The sequence below is a fragment of the Sus scrofa genome, unplaced genomic scaffold, assembly GCF_000003025.6.
Source record: "Sus scrofa isolate TJ Tabasco breed Duroc unplaced genomic scaffold, Sscrofa11.1 Contig59, whole genome shotgun sequence".
Taxonomy (NCBI): Eukaryota; Metazoa; Chordata; class Mammalia; order Artiodactyla; family Suidae; genus Sus; species Sus scrofa.
The window spans coordinates 1,092,301-1,114,480 of record NW_018085257.1 but is presented as its reverse complement, the minus strand read 5'-3'; the positions used below and the strand labels follow the sequence as shown (position 1 = coordinate 1,114,480).

Below are 22,180 nucleotides of genomic sequence, written 5' to 3'. Positions count from 1 at the left end.
GTTTGTCCCCAGGGGCTAGGAGGAGGGGCAATGGGGAATTTCTCTTCATCTGGTAAAGAGTTTGTCATAAAACATGAAAAAAGTTCTAGAGACTTGCTGTACAACAATTTTGCTTATTGTTAATAGTGTACCATGCAATCAAAAATATGTTAGAAGGGAGATCTCATGTTACATTTTTAATCACAATTGTTATTAATTTTATTGGAATGTAGTAGCCTTACAAAGTAGTGTTAAGTTCAGACATACAGCAGGGTAAATCAATTGTACATACATCCATTCCTTTTCAGATTATTTTCCCATATAGGTTATTATTTTCCCATATAGTAAATTTCCCTGTGCTATGCAGTAGGTCCTTGCTCTCTGTCTATTTTATATACAGTAGTGTGGATATATGGATCCCCACCCCCTTTAATCCCCAACTATGTTTCTCCTTTGGTAAACATAAATTTTAACCACAATTTTAAAATATAATAATACAGGGGGAAAAAAAGAAGGTCTAAATAAATGTAGAAAAGAGGAACAGAACCAGATGGCTCAGGAAGTAAAATACCCTATTTTTGAAAATATTATGAAAACAACAGCTAATTACACAAAAACATATTGAGATAAGAAAGAATATATGAGCTAAGGTTTCATATCCAGTCAAAATTACTTTTAGTATGAAAGCCTCTTTCAGTATTCAAGTTCTGAGAAACCTACTACAGCACAAGTTTCAGGAACCACAATGACTAACCAGACAGCAAATTAAGAACAGGTGACAAACAGCAAGCATATATTTACCTGTGGAACTAACAGTAAATGGAGTGACGTCACCAAGATGGTGGAGCAGCAGATCCCAGCATCCACCCCCCACCCACAAAGATCAGCAACTAGACAGCTCTCCACCAACGAAACAGCTCTGGGAGAGCTCCCGAGTCTACTTAAGAGACTTAAGGTTTTCTCCTGCAGCTCAGTGGGTTAAGGATCTGGTGTTGTCACTGAAGCTGCTGGGGCATGGGTTTGATCCAGATCCTGGGAAATTTCATGTGCCATGAGTGCAGCCAAAAAGAAAGAGAGAGATAAGGGTGAGAGGACTTCAACAACACAATGACAAAAAAAAAAAAAATACCCTTGAGAATAAAAGCACCAAAAGGGAAGGACAAACAGCTTCATTTTACCTGCATCAGCCCATAGTCCAGGCTGGCACTGCTTGGTGCCAAGGGGAATTCCCCAGCAGGAAAGAGTTCCCCTATGAGGAAAAGGAATATTGATAAGTGAGCAACTAGCTTCCCTAGCATTTGGGGACACAAGCTGAGGGTCCAGCTTCACCCGACTCAGAGACTGGCAAAGCTGAGACATAGAGATTTCTAGGAAGAAGGAAGAAAAGTCAAGACTTGCATTATTAGCCTTGCAGTAAGAGAGACCACAGTTCCCAGGGACCTGCCCTGCCACTGACCCCAGCAGCTCTCTCCCCTGAAGAAATGCATGGCTGGCACAGCCATCAAGATCCCCTGCAGATTTATCTAGATTTTTCCCCACATGTATTTGAACTTCCTGATGCCAGCCACTTGAGTCCCTCTCTGCTGCCCCCACCATCCCTGCCATATACAATGGAATATTGCAGTATTGTTCTCCATAGCTGAAATATGGAAAAAATCCGAAATGTCCATTGACTGATTAACAGATATAGAAAATGTAGTGTGTGTGTAGATATATGATAGATAGATAGATAGGTAGATAGATAGATAGATAGATAGATAGACAGATAGATAGATAGATAGATATGGTTATGGGTCTAGAGTTCCAGTAATAGGATGATGGAAAAGCTCTGGAGGTAATTGTTCCACAACTGTGTTAATGTACTTAATGCAATTAAACTATACATTTGAAAATGATTATAATGGTAAAAATTATGTCAGGTGTATTTTTTTAAATAGTTTTCTTTTAATGGATGGATTAATAGGTGTGGCTATATGAGCACCAACTAATCAACAAAGAACATTTTTTTTTAAGTTTCAACAGAGAACATTTATGTGAAGACCTGGATACTTGTCTTGACCCTCTACATTCTCCCCCACCTCTTGGGAGAAGCCCCAGGCTTTATCTATGAATTTTCCTCTGTTTCCTTAGAAATCATTACTAACAAGGACTAATTATATGGGATGCTATGAAAACCAATGCTATGGTAGCCTGGGTTCTCTTGGTCTTTACTGAGAGGCCTCAGTTCCCAGATCAGGGATTGGACCTGGACCACAGTGATAAAAGCACCAAATCCTAACCTCTAGACCATCAGAGAACTCCCTCAATGGAAAGGTCTCTACTTCTCTCCAAGCAAGGTGTTTAAGGAGTTCTCTGGGGTTGGTACCAGGAGAGGCTTCCTATCTCCTTGGTGTGAAGTCACATGCTGGACAGTCAGGTACTTCCAAGCCCCTACCCAATCCCTGAACACCTGATGGATCCTAAAGGTGGCATGTGGTGGATAGTTGGGGATGGATGGATGGATGGCTCATGATTCCATTGCCAGGGGCTCCATGGAGAGGTCACCTCTCAGGAGGGAGAAGAAAAGTGGCCACATCAGGAACTTATAATGTTATATCTAGGCTGAGGCAACAATCACAGGCACTCAGTATTGCAGGTCTTGACACCTGCCTCTGGAATATGGGGCTTTATCCTTTTCTTGTCCTGCTCTGAACATTCCCTCTGTTCCCCAAGCCCTCCAATCCTTCTCTAGACACCAGGCCAATAAGGCTGAGGAGAAGGTGACCCTGGCTGTCACCATCACTTACCTGAGTAAGTAGCTGGCATCCTCAACTCTATACCTAGAGTATTTCTAACCTGGAGTGTGAGAAACTTTCACACCTTCCTATCTGATACATTCATTCTTACCGAAAAGGAAAACTAGTGGTCCAATTACATGCAGAACTAAATGCCAGGGTTGGGCTAAAAGTGGGGTTATCTCATCCTTCACACCCTGCCTTCTGTATTTCTCTGAGGACTTCAAGCTCCTCCACACACCTTGTTTCCCTTCTCCATTCACAAAAGGGAGGGAGGATTGGCTCTGAGTGGGTGAAACTCCAAAGGGATCGACCCTTTCAGAGGAAGAGTGTTGCTTGAGGATGATGAGGGGAAAAAAGTCCATCTTCTGTCATCCAGAATGTCCCCAAAACTGCCTCCTTGAGGCCTCAACTGGCCTTCAGGAAATATATCATTTAGGTCAGAATTTATATTTGGAAATTTTCTTTACCACTGAAAGCTTGTCTTCAAAATTATCCTTTAAAACAAAATCTGTATGACACATGAAGGCATAAATTTTCTGGATAAAAAGGAAGAATTCTGGGACTCCTAAGTCTTCCTATTCACACAATGCCTCACTAATGACATGTCCATCACACAGGAGTGTCAACCATGGGTTAGAGGAAGAATGAGACAAGAGATGTGCAAAGATTTGAAGCTGTGTCATGGGAGTAGGGGGACGGGTGAGAGTGAACACAAATGACATGGAAAAGTGAAGTAATATGTGGACATTGGCCTTAAAGTTCTGAAGAGTGATTGGAATCTCCTCAACTCTGTGTCCCCAAGACCTCTCGTGACTATTGGAACTAAGGAAGTGCCTGCTTAATGCTTAATAAATCAATCATTCCACAGGAAGGAGAAAAGCAAAATTGTGGTCATTTTTTATAAGTGAAGACAGTTAAGTAAGGCTATTGGTTTAGAATGGATAAGCAATAAAATCCTACCAAATAGCACAGGGAACTATATCTCATCTCTTGGGAGAGACCATGATGGAAGATAATATAATTATATATATATATATATATATATATATATATATATATATATATATATGACTAGGTCGCTTTGCTGCACAACAGAAATTGGCACAATGTTGTAGATCAACTCTAATTTTTAAAATACTAAAAAACACAAAAAGGAAGGCTATTGGAAATGTTAGGTTTATAATTCCTGACTCCTGGCTTTAACACCAAAAATATAGATGTTGCTCCTTGCGATTCCATGAAGTTAGAAGGCAGTGAGTTCTCTGTCTCTAGACGTATTCAAGCCAGATGACCACTGTCAAGGCTATTCTAGGTTTCTTGCTCTGGGTGATGGTTTGAAAAGGATGATCTCAGACTCTTCTTCTGGCTCTGAGATTATTCAGGTCTATTAACATTTCTTCAGGCACTTATTGAACACCTACTATGTGCCAGTTTCCTAAGGTTTATATACACAAATTGATTAATTAATGTTGTTAAAGAGCAGAAATAATTGAAGTTGACATTTATAAGAAGCTCATTCTGTGCCACCTAAATTACTAAATTATTTGCATGCATATTGTGATGATCCTAACTGCTTTTTTTTTTTTTTTTTACAGCCGCACTACTGGCATAAGGAAGTTCCTGGGCCAGGCACTGAATCCAAGCACAGCAGTGACCTACTTGGCAATGCTGGATCCTTTCATCCAATGCACCAGGCTGGGGATGAAACCCACATCTACACAGTGACCTGAGCAACTGCCATCAGATTCTAAATCCACAGTGCCACAGCTGGAACTCCCCTTATAACTACTTGGAAGCACATACTCTTTAATTCTTGTCTTTATAAATAAGAAAACTAAGACAAAATGCTTAAGAAGCTCACTTAATTCACTCTGCCAAGAATCAAGGAGACCTCAACTCTAAACTACTGTCATGATATGTACTTGTTTCTTGTGTGGTGCCATTTTTTTTCTTTTTCAGCCACACCCAAGCCATAAGGAAGTTCCCAGTCTTGGAATCAAATCCAAGTCCCAGGTGTGGTAAAGTTGGATCCTTAATCCACTTCACTGGGCTGGGGATCAAACATGCATCACCACAGAGACAATGCTGGATCCTTAACCTGCTGCACCACAGTGAGAAATCCTGTAATGTCATTCTTAATACCATAAACCTACATAAAATGAAAAATTTAACCAAACCAGGAAGAAGCTCTCCTGATGCCAGAAAGTGATCTGCCCTCTTCTACACCATTCTAGAAAGCCGTTTTGTCCTCAGATCATACAGCTTAAACAGTTTCACCTTCTAGAGGGTTGTAGACTTTGGAGTTTCATGGAGCTCCTGATATAATTGTTACCCCAAACTCCCAAATGCATCCCACAAATTTTTCCCCAAAAGACTAGTGCTAGGAACTCCAACATTTTTTTTGGTCTTTTTCTCTTTTCTAGGGCTGCACTGGGGCACATGGAGGTTCCTAGGCCAGGGGTCTAATTGGCACTATAGCTGCTGGACTACACCACAACCACATCAACATGGGATCCAAGCCACATCTTTTTTCTACACCTCAGCTCATGGCAATGCTGGATCCTTAACCCACTGACCCAGGCCAGGGATCAAACCCGCAATGTCATGGTTCCAAGTTGGATTCCTTGACCACTGAGCCACCACAGGAACTCCAAGGAACACCAACTCTTAACTTTACATGGAGACATTAAGATAGTCTTATTTGGGGGGGGCACACCCATGGCATATGGAGGTTCCCAGGCTAGGTTGAATCAGAGCTGTAGCTTCCAGCCTACACCACAGCTCACAGCAATGCTGGAACCTTAACCCACAGAGCAAGGCCAGGGATCAAACCTGTATCCTCATGGATACTAGTCAGATTCCTTTCCACTGAGCCACCACGGGAACTCCAAGATATTCTGATACTCATTTTTAAGAGACTAGAAAGAGAGAAACCCTGGCCAATATAGAATAGCCTTAGGAGGAAAATTTCATAATTTCTGTCTTTATAGATCAAGGAAATGTAAGCTCAGGAGGGCACTCATGTTCAGTGTAAAAGAGTGACAGAGACAGAATGGAAAGGCAGACCTGTGTGACACTGAAATCCATACTCTTGTCAACTAGACCAGGCACTCGGAATAATTTAGAACTGGTAACCAGGCCAGGACACACACCTAACATTCCTTAATGTTTCCTACTTGCAGGAGAGCAATGACAAGAGGAAACGAGATTCACATCACTGAATTCCTCCTTCTGGGACTGACCAGTGACCCCAGAAAGCAGGTATGGCTCTTTGCCAGTTTCCTGGCCATGTACCTGGTCAATGTGGCTGGCAACTCAGTCATCATTGCAGCCATCTGGGGGAATGCTCGCCTCCACATCCCCATGTACTTCTTCTTTTCCCCTCTGTCTTCGGTGGACATCTGCTTTATAAGCATCATTGTGCCAAGTTTGCTGGCAAACATATTGAGAAAGGGAAAGAGGGTCCCCTTTGCAGAGTTCCTCACACAGATGTATTTCTTTGTGGCCTTTGGGATCACTGACAGCTTCCTCCTGGCTGCCATGGCCATTGACCACTATGTGGCCATCTGCAACCCACTGCATTACACCACAACCATGAACCCCAGGCGCTGTCTCATGCTAGTGATCACATCCTGGCTGGTGTCCCACCTCCACTCGCTCACCCACACCATCCTCATGGCCCGCCTCTCCTTCTGTGGGCCCAACATCATCCACCACTTCTTCTGTGATGTCCAGCCACTGCTGATGCTCTCCTGCTCTGACACCTCTGTCAATGAGCTCTTGGCCTTCACAGAGGGTTCCTTTGTGATCATGAGCCCCTTCCTCTTCATCATTGTCTCTTATGTGTGTATCACCCGTGCTGTTCTGCGGGTCCCTTCTGGGAGAGGCAGGTTCAAGGTCTTCTCTGCCTGTGGATCTCACATCACAGTTGTGACACTGTACTATGGCACATCCATCTCAGTGTACATCTGCCCCTTGTCCACCTACTCAGTGACAAAGGATGGTGAGGTCACTGTCATTTATACTGTGGTAATCCCCATGTTGAAATTTTTATCTATAGCCTTAGGAACAAGAACCTGAAACAAGCTTTAAGAAAGCTGGCTGGAAGAAAAGAACAAACAATAAAGACTTTATGGCGAAGTAGTCTGAAATTACATGAGTATCTCATCCTTCATCAAATGTCTTCCCATCTATTCATTTACCTATCTTGGTATCAAATTATTGTTTCTTACTTTAGCCAGTGAGTTATACTTGCTATACCTGTATCCTTTCAATATGTTCCCACCATTCTTTGAGCAATTTTGTATCACATCAAGATGTTCCAGGAGCTCCTGTTGTTGCTCAGCAGTTAACAAACCTGACTAGCATTCATGAGAATGTGGGTTCGACCCCTGGCCTTGCTCTGTGTCTTAGGGATCAGGCATTGAGATGAGCTGTGGTGTAGGTCGCAGACATGGCTTAGATCTAGCATGGCTGTGTCTGTGGCATAGGCCATCTGCTACAGCTCCAATTAGCCCCCTAGCCTGGGAACTTCCATATACTGCAGGTGCAGACCTAAAAGACAAAAAAAAAAAAAAGTTGTTGCAGACTTGTGCTTTCTCTGCTCCAGTCCTGGAGTCATATATTTCCTTAAAATCTGGCTTCCCTGCATGGATACCAGCTTCAGCCTACTCAGACACAGATAGTACATGCTAATTTAATCCTAGCCCCTTTGGGGATCTGACTCCTCTCTCTAGGATCAACTTCACACAGATATCCTTCTCACCCAATGCTGTTTTGCCCTCAGGTATGGGCACCCACTTACCACATTTTTTCTCTGATTCCCCATCCTGTCTCTTCCTGAACCCCTTCCACTGGCCTCCCCCTTTGACGGAAGCCCTCTTGCTCATCCTACATGGACTCCCACATCTCATGGCAGGTTGCCCTCATCTTGGAAACCCTCTGCCTTTGTTCAGGCTCTATCACCCTATACCAGGCTGTCGTTTGCATAGATGTTATCTGCACTCTGCCTGGACTCTATTAGTCTGGGTGCTACCGAGAAACAAAAACACAAGGATGCTGACATCTAGATATGAAAATAGGGATCTGACTTATATGACTATGGAAGCTAAGCAGTCCCAAGATCTTCCATTGGCAAGTCAGAGAGACAATGGTAGAGTTCCAGTTTGAGTCTGAGTCCAAAGACAGGAGAAGACCACTGTCCCATCTTGAAGACAGGATGAGAGGGCCCTCTGCATGCCTGTCTCCCTTCTCCCTTACTCAGGATTTTTGGTTTATTCAAGCCATCATTGGAAACTCCTGAGCTACCTGCTTTGCCGCCACAAAGACACTTGGTCTACCTCTTGTGGTCAAAATCTGACATCTGTCCAGACTCACCTATCCATATTTAGCAGCACTGGGACTTGTCCACAGGTCTGTGATTGTCCTCATCTTGTTCTCTTGTCATGGTGGAGACTAAGATCCTCAACCATTGCAAACATCTCCTTTGTGCTTTGCAGGACGAGCTGCTCTAGTCTCCCTTCGACCTTTCATTCATCTGGTTTACAGCTCATTTGCTAAACAGGATGGTAGACAAGTCTAGAGTCTAATAAACAGTTAAGCATTTATTAACCTAAGTTTTTAATCCTTTCTGAGGTATTCTAATTTATACTGACTCAGAAGAATGACTTTTTGTAGATTTTAGCTTCAGTTTGGTTTCAATCCCTGGCCCAAGAACTTCCGTAGGTCATGAATGTGGCCAAAAAAGGGGGGTGGGGAGATTGAGATAAAAAGAGAGTAATACATGACTTATGTTCACATTTTCTCATTGCCTGAGACTAAGTCAAAAGGCCTTCTACAGCTGAAACAGTAGCTGAAATTCTGATTATAATTTGTACAGCCTGTATTCATTCTAAAGGCAAACAAGGAGAAGGGAATTGGATTGAGTCCTGGGTGCCCCAACCTGCAGTGTCTGCTTCACCTCACTCTGATGGACCCTTCTCCCACCACCGAGCTTGTGATCTCTCAGGGGAGATGAGACAGTAGCATAGGCAAGAGCATATAGAGTGGGGAGGGAGTCTCCATGTGACTGTGGAGAGAAGCCACCACTACATGAATCCAAGGAGGTACCAAATGAATCAAATCTAAAGGTGAGCAAATTTGTAAGCAAATATGGTAATCTTTCATATAAGAGGAAGAATAGAAGTGTCAAGCAAAGATAGAGAGGCTCTGTAGTTAAGTGATGCCAAGGGAATGGCACATAAAAATTCACATGGCAATCAGATGCTACAGAAAGCAAGAAAGCAAGGATTTCTCTAGCCTTAGGAAGTCCTGATAGATGTTGGAAAACAGGAATAGGGTTAGTTCACACAATTTATGAATAGCAAGCTTAGGAGCTGGAATCATTTTCAATAAACATAGCAAGCCTAAGATTCCATTCGTTCTCTCGTTACTCCAATATATTCACTCTCAGCTTGAATCACATTTGGCTATTTACAGATCCCCAGACAGATCTATTGACAGACTGAACATGCCCACCCACAAGACTGTTCTTCTGCCTTAACTGTTCTTCCCCATGACTCACAGTCCATCTTTTACTTATGATTTCAATAATCATCTCAACACATTTCTATTTGAAATGCTTTTCTCAACCCATATCTAAACTAGTCTCACCCAAGCATCAATCCAATGCTTGCCTTTTTTTTTAATTTTTATTGCAATGTAGTTGACTTATAATCAGTGCTTGCTTTTCTGTACGCTCAATACGCCTTACACATACTTTTTTTTTGCCCTGTACAGCTGTTCATTTATTGGTGTGGACTGTGTTTTGTTTTGGGTTTTTTTTTTTTTTTGCCTTTTTTTCTACTCTATATCATGTTGACCCAGTTACACATGCATGTATACATACTTTTTTTTCTCATATTATCATGTTCCCTAATTAGTGACTAGACATAGTTCCCAGTGCTACATAGCAGGAAGATGGCCCACTCCCTAGTGTGACTACATGGTTACATATCTCTCCCACACTAGACTGTAAGAATAGGGACTCACTCTTATTGATTTCTGATGTTTAGCATCTAACAAAGTACTGAGTGAGTCAATGAATTGAAGATCTTAATCAAAGAAGCAACATGATTAGAGGCAAAAAGCTCTCTCAGGGTAGTTTCTGGCTTCCTCATTCTAAGAAGCTGATTGATTCAGTGGCTAACTTCTATCAATGATGGCAGGAATACCTTTTAAGTCTTTGCTATTTCTGGGCATTAAGGCATTCCTTTATTTTGAGTCTAAAAACACTTAGAAATACAATGTTGATAGCATAGCAACAAGAACTAATCTAGTTTAGAATTACTTTTAAAATCTTAAACAAACATTTTCAAGGAAAAATACTGTGCAAGGTTATACTCTTGTCTAAAGTAGAAACTTGCTTAAGTTTCTTAAAAACTTGAAGTTTTCATAGACTATGTCCTTGGATCCATGGTTACCAGTATTTTTGGTCAAAAAGAAACTAGTTCATTCCTCAAAGGTACCTCAGTGAAACCTAAGTTAAGTTTTCAATTAAAGATGAAGAATGACTTATTATTGCTTTAAAATGAGGCATCCTCTTTCTCCTGTTTGGACTGCAAACATCTTCCATGTGAAATCTATTATAGCATCTGCATAAGTGGATCTTAGGAATTATGTACTGTTGCCAAGGCTCAGAAGAGGGCATAATCCATAAAACCATGAATTATGGGGACACTTGATAAAACTTCTGCAAATGCCAGTGTGTGCCGTTACCCACCTCCAGGTGCCAGCCAGTGGTAGAAAAGGAGTCAAGTACTAATTACAAATGGAGATTTGATTAGACAGATTTAAGAGGAACAGATGAGCCCAAAACCCCTTTTTATTACCTACTGTACACTTAGCTAATGCTTTCTGCTGTGAGAAAGGCTTAAACAGTAAGCTCAAATAGCACAATGAAATTGTAATACTCTCTCAGCATGGACCTGGATTATTTCAGCCACCAGCAATGTGAGTAGCTGCAGGTGTTGCACTAAATAAAGTAATATAAAGTGTCTAAAAAAAGAAAAAATGCTGTGTACGTTGTTTATTTATTTAATAAATGGTTTTGAATGTTCATGGTGAGCCAGACTCTGCATTACATGTTGGGCCAGGGGTGCATCCATGAATTCAAAATAAGATACAGCCCTACCTCACTGAGCCCTATGACTGATGGAGAGCCAGTGTGATAAGCACTACCAGAATGGGGGGCAGTGGCTAAATTTGTAGATGTAAAAGGTAGGCTAGCACCTTGGAGGAGAGAATCAGATGGAGCCATCTAAGACATTCCTAGGTGAAGTTTCTACATAAAAGAGTGGACAAAGTGTGGACTTTAGGAGCAGAACAACCTTGAATTTGAGCTTAGCTGCAGTACTTCCTAACTATGTGACTTTGGGCATACTATTTACTGAGACTGAAACTCATCCGCCTCATATGTAAAGATCAGGACACTGCACTTGAAGAGTTACATATCAAATGTCATGAAATTGTTCAAAAATTGCTATTATTATTAAAGGAACATATTCTTTTTTTAGCTTAACTCATCTTCCAGGCAACCCTCTCTGAGACACAAGTACTAAAAATCCCATGTTATAGATGACAATCCTAAAATACAAACAGGCTAAGAATTTGACCCACATCACAACTAATTGGCTAAATAGAACCCAGGAATCTTCATTTTTAGGACCATTTCCATGGTATGACATTTCACCCCCCAAGAAACCAGGGATGGCTACAGGGCTAGGGCTTCTCTCTTTACCTATCTCAACCTCTTTCAAAATAACAATAATAATAAGCCACTAATTATCAGATTCAAAGAAACTTGTCACCATGGAAACTTGTGTTTCAATGGCCTTTACTCTTCTCCAAAGTTTCCTTCTTAATGAGATCCCTTGAGATGGTAGATGGAAAAACAATGCCTCCTTTAGGAGAGGTCACATGAAGGGCAACCACCTCCTTCCAGATCCCTACTCTTCCTCATCATTCAAGTGAATCTGCAGAGGCCAGTGATGGTAGCTGTGGACAAGAGAGCCTTGGGTTCCAGATGCCTGGAGCTACTCTGAAAGATTTCCTCTCTAAAGAACAAGAGAGCAGACTCTGAGATGACAATCACATGCACAGCTCTCAGAGGGCAGTGAGTCCTGTCAGCTACTACACCAAGCCTGGAACTTTTCTTCCTTCACTCAATATGAGAGCTCTACCTATGCCCCCAGCCCCATGCTCCTCCCCTCATCACCAAGGCCAATGAGGCTATGGAGGAGATGCTTGGACTCTATGATGGCCACCTCAGGGGTCAGCGGCCCTTTTCTGAGTAAGTAATCACTAAGTTCCACCCCATCACTATGCCCAAGTTCTACAAATTCTGGGGTATTAGAAACTGAGACATCATTTTGCATAACATCCTCTTTTTATAAGAGTGAATCATAAGGCTCAGCATAGCAGAGCCTACAAACCAGGTTACCTGCCTAAACGTCCAATGTCCTTGTCTCCACTCTTCTCCATTCCCCCCTCCCCATTTACATAACACAGGAAGGATTTGTTCCTGAAGAGTAAGACCCCAAGGAAGGAGGCTGCACTCTGGGGATGGGACAGATGTAACCGCCTCAAGACTGTCAAGTAGGACCCAGCTTCTGTTGGCTCACCCCTGGTCATCCCCAAAGCCAGGCATACTATGGAAGCCTCCAGATGCTCCAGGCGCACCCCAACTTCTGAATATCTTCCAAACAGCATGGTCCTGAGCTGACATATGGGCATGATATGGCAAGAATGTAGCATTGGGTAAATCGCTCCCTCACCAAGCCTCAAGTTTTCCCTAAGGAAAGCAAGTATGCTGTCTTCAACTATATCTTCATAATATTTCTTCAAGTAATTTAATATGCAAAATACTAGACATCAGAATTGCTCTGATTCACAAGAAAGGGACCTGGAGTCCCACCCATTGAGTATTCCCTTCAGATTCTCAACCTTTACTGGGGTGGTCTCTGACTCCCCCCAAGGAAGCATGCTGTGGAAATCTATGACATGGACAAATGTTTAAGATCACTTCCACCTCCAACAACCTACAAGTTTACAAATGTCCCGCAATAATTTACAAGCTAAAAGGAAATACATGGCATCACACAGGGAGCTTGAGCCATGCCAGCCAGTAGCTTAAAAAGGAGACCACAGCTGGTGGGATGATTTAATGCCAAATCCTGTTAGGTAAGATCTCAAAAAAAACTGGGGAAATTTCACCCAGGGTATAAGCCTGGGGACATGTCCCTGTTTTCAAACATCAGAATGGTCTTCCTGTTTCTTCTGAGCCCCTTGGTTGTAACTCAGTGAAAATATCTTGAGTGAATTGTAAATCATTAAATTAAGTCATGAAAGAATAACATAGCCAACATCACTAGGAGAGAGTAAAGTCAGCTAACAGAAGATGCCGATACTGCCAGGCTTAGAATCCTTGGCTCTTTCATTTCAATCCAGGATATAGACAAAATCCAAGTTTTATTACAAATAACCAAGGGACCCAATTTATGTCATGTGGACTCTCTTACTAGAAATATTTCAGTAAATTTCAATGGCCTAGCATCTGCATTTCCTGATGGCTTTTTTCTGTGAGAACTAGAAGGAGAGAAATCCCTTTAGTTATGTTGAAGCCTTGAAATTCTTTCTCTTATTCATAGAGTTCAGAGAAAAGGACTGAATTAACCACACACCTCAATTCATAACATATTGCCAACACTAGGGCCCTTTTTCATTTTGTTTGTTGGCTTCCTCTCTCATGCATGTATTTTTATACCCCTTCTCCCCATTCCTGTTGCCTTCCCTCCATTCTAATATGCTTAAAGTTTAACTTTGTGTATGGACATCCTTGTTGATTTGTTGCATTTCTAAATACTTTAAGTTGTACAATGTGATGTTTTGATATGTGTACACACCGTGATGATCACCACTTTGTTGCATTTTTAATTTGTATACATCTTCTTGTGTTCTGTATGTATTGTTTTTCTTCCTTTTGAACTCAGATTATGGATTTAAAATCTACCAATGTTGCCATCAATCCTCCTAGTCAGGTAGTTGCCACTGTGGCTCGGTGGGTTAAGGCCACAACATTGTCACTCTAAAGATGCTGGTTCAATCCCTGGCCTTGCTCCATGTGCTAAGGGTCTGGAGTTACCACAAGCTGCAGTGTAGGTCACAGACACAGCTCAGATCCAGCAATGCTGTTTTGTAGGCCATAGGCAGCTGAAGATCTTATTCAACCCCTGCCCTGGGAACTTCCATATGCCCCAGCTGTGGCCATGAAAACAAAAACAAAAAAATATATATACTTCTTTGTTTGCTTCTAAACAGCTGCATGGTACCTTTGGTGAGCTTCTGTCCATCTTCCATCCCAGTGATGGACACCCAGATTGCCACAAACTCCCCATGACTGCAAATGAGTGTGAAAAAAAAAAAGCATCACATGAAACCATTTATTAACCTGGATATTAACCCTGGTAATTTCTCTGGGATATTCATCTAGGAGCAGGATTTATGGGTCATGAAATATTCTTCAATGTTTGATAGAATTCACCTTAAATCAGAGTTCCCATCATGGCACAGCATAAATGAATATGACTAGGAACAATGAGGTTGCAGGTTCAATGCCTGGCCTTGCTCTTTGAGTTAAGGATCTGGCATTGCCATGGGCTGTGGTGTAGGTGGCAGATGTGGCTTGATCTGGCATTGCTGTGGCTGTGGGTGTGGTGTAAGCCTGTAGCTGTAGCTCTGATAAGACCTCTAGCCTGGGAACCTCCATATGCTGCGGGTGCAGCCCTAAAAAGCAAAAAAATAAATAAGACCTCACTTTAAATCCATTTAGGGGAGTTCCCGTCATGGCGTAGTGGTTAATGAATCCGACTAGGAACCATGAGGTTGCAGGTTCGATCCCTGCCCTTGCTCAGTGGGTTAATGATCCAGCGTTGCCATGAGCCGTGGTGTAGGTTGCAGATGCGGCTCAGATCCTGTGTTGCTGTGGCTCTGGCATAGGCTGGCAGCTACAGCTTCGATTAGACCCCTAGCCTGGGAACATCCGTATGCCGCAGGAGCAGCTGAAGAAATGGCAAAAAAAAAAAAAAATCCATTTGGGTCTAAATTTCTTCAAGAGGAAAACATTTTGCGCTATTTTTTTATTTTCTTGCAATTATTTAATTAACTTTATTTATTTATTTATTGCTTTTTAGGGCCAAACCAATGGCATATGGAAGTTCCTTCCCAGGCTAGAGGTCAAATTGGAGCTGTAGCTGCTGGCCTATGCCACAGTCACAGCAATGCCAGTTCTGAGCCTCATCTTCAACCTACACCACAGCTCATTGTACCACCCAGTCCTTAACCCAAAAGGCAAGGCCAGGAATTGAACCAGTAAACTAATGGTTCCTAGTTGGATTCATTTCTGCTGCGCCCCAATGGGAACTCTCTGTAAATACATTTTGTTTATTCTTCTTAATCATTTCATCATGTTGATTGACTCTTTTTAAGACTTGTGTAGGTCCTCTTTATATTAAAGATTTAAACTTTGCCCTCTCACACTCCTAGCGCAAACTTTCCCCAGTCACCTTTCATCCTTTGGTTTTCTTTTTGATTTGTGGACCTAAATGGGTTTTCTGTTTACAAAAATGAAACATAAAAATAATTCCTTGTGATTCTTCTGTCAGTGTTATTGGAAATCCTTCTCTGTGTAGAGTTCATGTGAGTAATAAATTGTTTGATTTTCACTTCAGTGAGATGTGTTATTTTTAAATAAGTCTTATGGAGATGTAATTTGTATATCATAAAATTCATTTTAAAGTCTATAATTCAGTGGCTTTTAGTATGTGGTGTGTTATTTATTTTTTGGCTACACCCACAGCTTTGGAAGTTTGTAGGCCAGGCATCAAACCTGTGGCACAGTATTGAACTGAGTCACAGCAGTGACAACACCAGAACTTTAACCCACTGTGCCACCAGGGAACTCCAGTGTGTTATTTTACTGCAACACTACATGACTCTTAAAATGATATTATGTATTTAAATAACTCTCCTCCATATACAACTCACTCTCTTCCAGAATGTCCTGGAACTTCCCTTGTGGTGCAGTTTGTTAACCATCTTGCTCTGGTTTGCCACAGCTGTTGTACAGATTACAATTATGGCACAGGTCCAGTCCTTGGCTTGGGAACTTCTGCATACTACAAGTTTGGCAGAAAAAAAGGTTTCTTCTCCATTTCAGGTCCCATAATTATTCAAAACCAGGATGCTGACTACAATGGAGTTCTCATTCACTCACATATAGCATATACATTGTCCCTCAGGGCCTTTCTTTCTAATATTATTTCCTCCTCTGTGGCACATTACAACAAGCCCACCTAGTTTAAATGCCATGTCATCTTCAAAAAGTACCCTCTCACACCAGCCCACTCCAATAATCAGACATATTCTCTTTTTATTTTGAGCTACACTACCCTTCAGCTGGTGTTCATATTCTTGGTCTTCCAAGATCAAGAATAAAAATAACTCTTGCAACTTCCATTTAACATTGCACTAGAGGTTCCAATCAGCACATCTAAGTAAGACAAGGAAATAGAAGGCATTTAGATTGTAAAGAATGAAAATTATCTCTACTTGCAAATGGCAGATGCTGTATATTTTTAAATTATTATGAAATCAATCCCCACAAAAACCTAGTAGAAATAATAGATGGTCTGAATTCAACACAATCCCCTTTAAAAATCTCAGCTACGTATGTTGCAGAAAATGACAAGCTGAACCTAAAATTCACATGGAAATGCAATAGAACCATAATAACCAATGCATTCATGAAAAAGAAGACTAAAGTTGGTCGACTCACACTTCCCAAGTTCAAAACTTACTACAAATTAATTAACTAAATACTAATTCATGCTTAGTACTTCACATGAAAAGATGCTCAACATCACTAATCATCAGAGAGATGCAAATCAAATTGTGATGAGATATCACCTCACACCTGTTAAAACATCCATCATCAAAAAGAATGTAAATCACAAATGCTGGCAAAGATATGGAGCAAACAGAACCCTGGTACACTGTTAGTGGGACTGTAACTTGGTGCAGCCATTATGGAAAACAGGATATAGTTTCTCCAAAAACTAAAATAGAACTACCAAACAATTCCACTCTTGAATGTATAACCCCCAAAATAAAAAACCACTACTTGAAAAAGATACATGTACCCAGATATTCACAGTGGAATTATTTACAGTTGCCAAGATATGGAAGCAAACTAAGTGTACATATATATATACACAATGTACTACTACTCAGTCATAAAGAAAATGAAATTGTGTCATTTGCAGCACCATGGATGGTATTAAAGGACATTATGCTAAGTGAAAAAAGTCAGAAAAAGATAACTATCATGTGACCTCACATATATGGAATCTTAAAAGTACAACAAACAAGTGAACCTATCATAAAGAAGCAGACTCACAGATATAGAGAACAAATTAGTGGTCACTAATGAGGAGAGAGAAAAGGGGAGGGGCAAGAAAAGTTCAGAAGATTAAGAAGTACACACTAAATAAGCCACATGGATATATTGGACAGCATGGGGAATATAGCCAGTATTTTATAATAACTCTAAAGGGAGTATAACATTAAAACTTATGAATCACTAAATTGTACACCTGTAAGTTATTTAATTATTGTACAGAAACTATACTTCAATTAAAAAGGAAAAGGCCATACTAGCATAATGCTAGAAAAAGGAATACAATTTAGAGTTAACAAATAAACCTTCACATTTATGAGAAATTTGTTTTCAAGAAGGCTTCCAGGGCAATTCAAGGGGGAAAGAATAGTGCTTTCAACAAACAGTGCTGAGACAACAGAATAGCCAGAAGCAATAAAATGAAGCTGGACCTTCACCTCACACTACATGCAAAAATTAACTTAAAAGGATGATAGGGCTCAATGTAACAGCTTAAACTATAAGACCCTTAGAGAAAAGCATGGGATTGAGAATCATAGTGACCTTAGAACAGGCAATGGTTTATTTGGTATGACACCAAGCTGCTTGTCTGCATGAGAGGTAATAGAATAAAATGAATCAACAGGAATTCATCAAAGTCACCAAGTTATGTACTTCAAAATATACCATCAGGAGAGTGTATAGACAACCCACAGAAAGGTGGAAAATATATGCAAATCATATATTTGTATAAGAATATATGAAGAATTCTTACACCTCAACAAAAAGACAAATAAACCACTTTTAAAATATGCAAATGATTTAAAGAGACATTTTTCCAAATCAAAAAAATGCAATGGCCAATTAGCACATGAACAATACACATCATTAATCATCAGGAAATACAAATGATAGTCACAATGATAATCACTTCACTTTTACTAGGATGATTAATTTTTTCAAAAAAATTTTAGTGGACATTATCAAAATGTTAGCAAGGAATGAGAGGAGGGTGAACCCATTTGTATTGGTAGTAAGAACTTAAAATAAAGCAGTGAATTTGGAAAACATGGGCAGTCTCTCTAAAAGTCCAAACAGAGTTACCATACCACCCAGCAATTCCATTCCTAGGTATATAACTAAGAAAACCTACATAAAACATAAATGTCTGTACATGAATGTTCATAGCAGCACTATTCATAATAACCAACAAGCAGAAACCATCCAATAAAGCACACAATTGCTGAAAATTTTCTGTTAACTCTAGTATCAGTTCAGGCCCACATAAACAAGTGCTAAAAAGTAATTAGGGGAAAAATATATTAGGGAAGATGCTTATGAAAGATAAAGAGAATAGGAAAGATACCCACACACAAGCCCTTCCATTCACATAAAGCATAATCCACTTGCCATGGAGGAGGGGGACAGAAAACCCAGCTGTCTGCTTACAAATTTATCCATGAAAAAATAGCTAGCCACCATCCCCCCACCCCAGAATGATAGGAGGCAGTTTTAATAAGTAAGGGAACTTACTTAACAAGGTTTGTCTTGGTATCAAAAAGAAGCTCTCCACCCATCCTGGTCAGGATCTTGAAAGCTTTTAGAGAGGCCTTCAGTGGGTTCAGACACCCATGTTGTCCAGAGAGACTCAGCAACACACTGTACCTTCGAGGCTGCCTCCTTGAAAAGCCTCCCAGTCTGTAAACTGAGGGCAAAATGTACATTTTAAGGACACAGGCAGGGTCAAGTTACCTCCAATCAGCCAAGTCCAACTTGCATGTCAATCAGCAGTCACTTCTTCTCTGTCCTCTCCATGTAACTGAATAGGACCCTAGGAGGTCTTCCTGGGAAACACCACCCCCATCCCCTGCTCCACCCCATGTCCTCAGCCTGCTGCTGATCTGTAGACAACTTTAGCCTCCTAGGCCTTCCTGGAGTTCCAAAGAACACATTTAATCAGAGAAGTGAGAAAAATACAGAAAGGGAAATAATCAACCCAGACAAAAAAAAAGAATAATTTAGTCAAAAAACAAGGTCAAGGACATTTAGCTCTTCCTAAAGTGCTAAAGGTAATATTCTGAGCCATATCTTTGATCTGTTTGGCAGACCCTGAAACCCTACCACGTGGGAAAAGTTAACGGATTGGTAACCACAAATACATGTACTGCATGGAACTCTAAGGCTGATGATGTTGACTCCTGATTACATCACCAACAACCAGTCATAGGAATGTCCACCAGCTGGTGGAGCTAATCCTGCACCTGAAACTCTCTCCCTCTCACTGTCTTTAAAAATGTTTCTCTAAAAGCCATTGGGTTTTTGTTTTGTTTTGTTTTGTTTTTAGGGCAAAACCCGTGGCATGTGGAAGTTCCTGGGCTAGTGGTCAAAAGGGAGCTGTAAACTCTGGCCTATGCCAGATCCACTGCAACACAGGACCCAAGTTGCATCTGTGACCTACACCATAGTTCATGGCAGCACCAGATCCTTAACCCACTGAGCGAGGCCAAGAAGCAAACCTGCATCCTCATGGTTAATAGTCAGATTCACTTCTGCTGAGACAGGATGGGAATTCCCCAACCACCAGGTTTTTTTCAGCATCAACCACCTTGGTGCCCTGAAACAAATGCTGCCCTGTCCTTCACTGCAGCCCAGTGTCAGGAGAGGCTATACTGCCCACAGGTAAATAGAATGAAATCTGGTTTGGTGACACATACAATCTGGTGATCAGCTCCTATGATCTCACATGTCTCCCTCTTCTGCAATGTGCCAGAAATGACCAGAAAGAGGTGTCACTGGCTTGGAGGTGGCTCGTTTGGTGGTTATCTGGCTGCATTTGGAGGCAGGTATCACAGCAACAGTGTAGCTTGTGCAAGAAAATAAATAGTTTAGGATAATGATTTCCAAAATAAGTAACAATTTTTTCCACTATGAGCCCATGATCTGAATCACTTATTAAGCTCCCTAGGCTGGGGACTCAGGATAGTCACTTGAGCCCTCATGTGATTTAATAAAATGATACATGCATAGACTCATCAGGTATGAAGTCACAAGATTCTGGATAATGGCACAAGCACCTCCTTGCAAGGCAGTGATAATGTTGTCCAGGCCATCCTTTTCTTCTGAGGGCCAGAGGCCAGGAATACACCACAGCAGTGACAAACAAGTTGCTTAATCTGATGAACCACCATGGAACTTCCCCCATCAGCAGATTGATGGGTTTTCTGTATACAGTGATTTACATAAAAAAGAATACTCATGCCTAATGTTATTGATTGTGTGTGCCCCAGGCCAGGTTTCTGGATCAGTACTGGTAATACCAAATGGATCAATAGTGGTCTTAAAGAGAAAGAAAAAAAAACATGATATCATTTATATGTGAAAACTAAAATATGACATAAATGAACTCATCTACAAAACAGAAACAGACTGACAGACATAGAGAAAGGCTTTTGGTTGCCAAGGGGGAAGTGGGTGGAGGGGAGTTGTATTGGGAGTTTGGGATCAGCAGAGGCAAACAATTATACATAAAATAGATAAATAACAAGGTCCTACTGTATATCTCAGGGATCTATGTTCAATATCCTGTGATAAACATGAAAAAGAATGTGTATATATGTATAACTGAATCACTTTGCTGTACTGTAGGAATTAAAACAACATTGAAGTTCCCAATGTAACCAAGAAGGTTATGAACCTGACTAATATCCATATGGATTCAGATTCAATCCCTTGCCTTTCTCAGTGGTTTGAGGATCTGACATTTCTGTGGCTGTGGTGTAGGCTGACAGCTACAGCTTGGATAAGAGCCCTAGCCTGGGAACTTCCATATGTCACAAATGCCATGGATACAGTACTAAAATGACAAAAAAAGCAAGAGGCTGGGCATTCCAGGCAAGAGGAATATGTGAAGTGTTAGGAGACCCACAAGAAGAATTTGTGTTGTGTAAAAGGTCATAAAGCATAAGAAAAATATGAAGTCCCAATAATGGATTGTAATCTGGTGGGGGCAGGGAGAATAGATGGGGAAATGGGGCCTAGGGGATGCCTCTAAGCAAGCAGCATGACTGTCGTCCCCACACAGAGCCTGGTGACCCACTCAGCCAAACTTTTCCAACATCCCCTGGCTCCAAAGCATTGTGTCATCCTGGGCTTTCCCCCACCACCAGCTGTCATGGAGTCCCCAAAGGCTGTGGAGAGGGAGTCTCCATGGAATTAAGGACAGCAGAGGGGGAGGAAGAGTAGTTAGAAGTCAAAGTGGGACCCTTCTCTCAGGGTCAAAGGAAAATACAATCCCCCAATTTCTCTGTCTTCAGTTTGGCATGTCCCTGCCACCTCCCCCTGCCATCATCACCCCATGGCTGGACTGAAGCTGCTCTGTGGAAGAACGCCTCACCCACCTCCATCTTCTAAGTATGTCCTACTAATCCCCTAACATTCACCATCATGGTGATAGCAGCCTGAGACATATCAAAAGTCTGTGTGCTGAGGAGGAATGAGCTAAGAATAGGGCCTTCTTAGGAAACGGGGAGGCCACATCCTAATAAATGCCAGGAGTCCAGCCTCACCACACTGAAGAGTATGGTGGGGCCTGGGAAGAGAGGATGAGTCAAAATGAAGTCATCAGCAGAGAGAAAGGAGCTAGCAGGAGGCAGCTGAGAACGAAGTGTTGGCTGGGAAAATGCTTAATAGTGAAGAAGTGACAGTGTATGACCTAGGCTGGGGCATTGACAGAGAGATTATGGATGGGACTGATTTTCCTGTCTTCATACCAAATACTGTCTCCTGCACAACAGAAATAGATATTCATGTGTTTGGATCTCCATGAGGCTACAATTTGCTAAGTGCATACAATGGGCCTAGCTTCATAAGCACCTTACAGACAAGATCTGTCAGCAAACAGCATGATCCCAGGTAAGACCACTGTATTATATGAATCACCACAGCCTAAGCCAAG

At 41.4% G+C, this 22,180-nt stretch overlaps 1 protein-coding gene across 1 annotated transcript; it reads left to right on the top strand.

The window, feature by feature from the left end:
* The first annotated feature begins 5,945 nt into the window (after window positions 1–5,945).
* LOC100525852 (olfactory receptor 1L6-like) lies at window positions 5,946–7,127 on the top strand. The gene has a single exon (XM_013988865.2). It carries the CDS (start codon window positions 5,946–5,948, stop codon window positions 6,834–6,836), a length of 891 nt encoding a protein of 296 aa, XP_013844319.2. The 3' UTR covers window positions 6,837–7,127.
* The last annotated feature ends 15,053 nt before the right edge of the window (window positions 7,128–22,180 follow it).

Coding starts and splice junctions, on each gene's coding strand:
- LOC100525852 (XM_013988865.2), top strand. CDS start 5,946: ATGACAAGAGGAAACGAGATTCACATCACTGAATTCCTCCTTCTGGGA.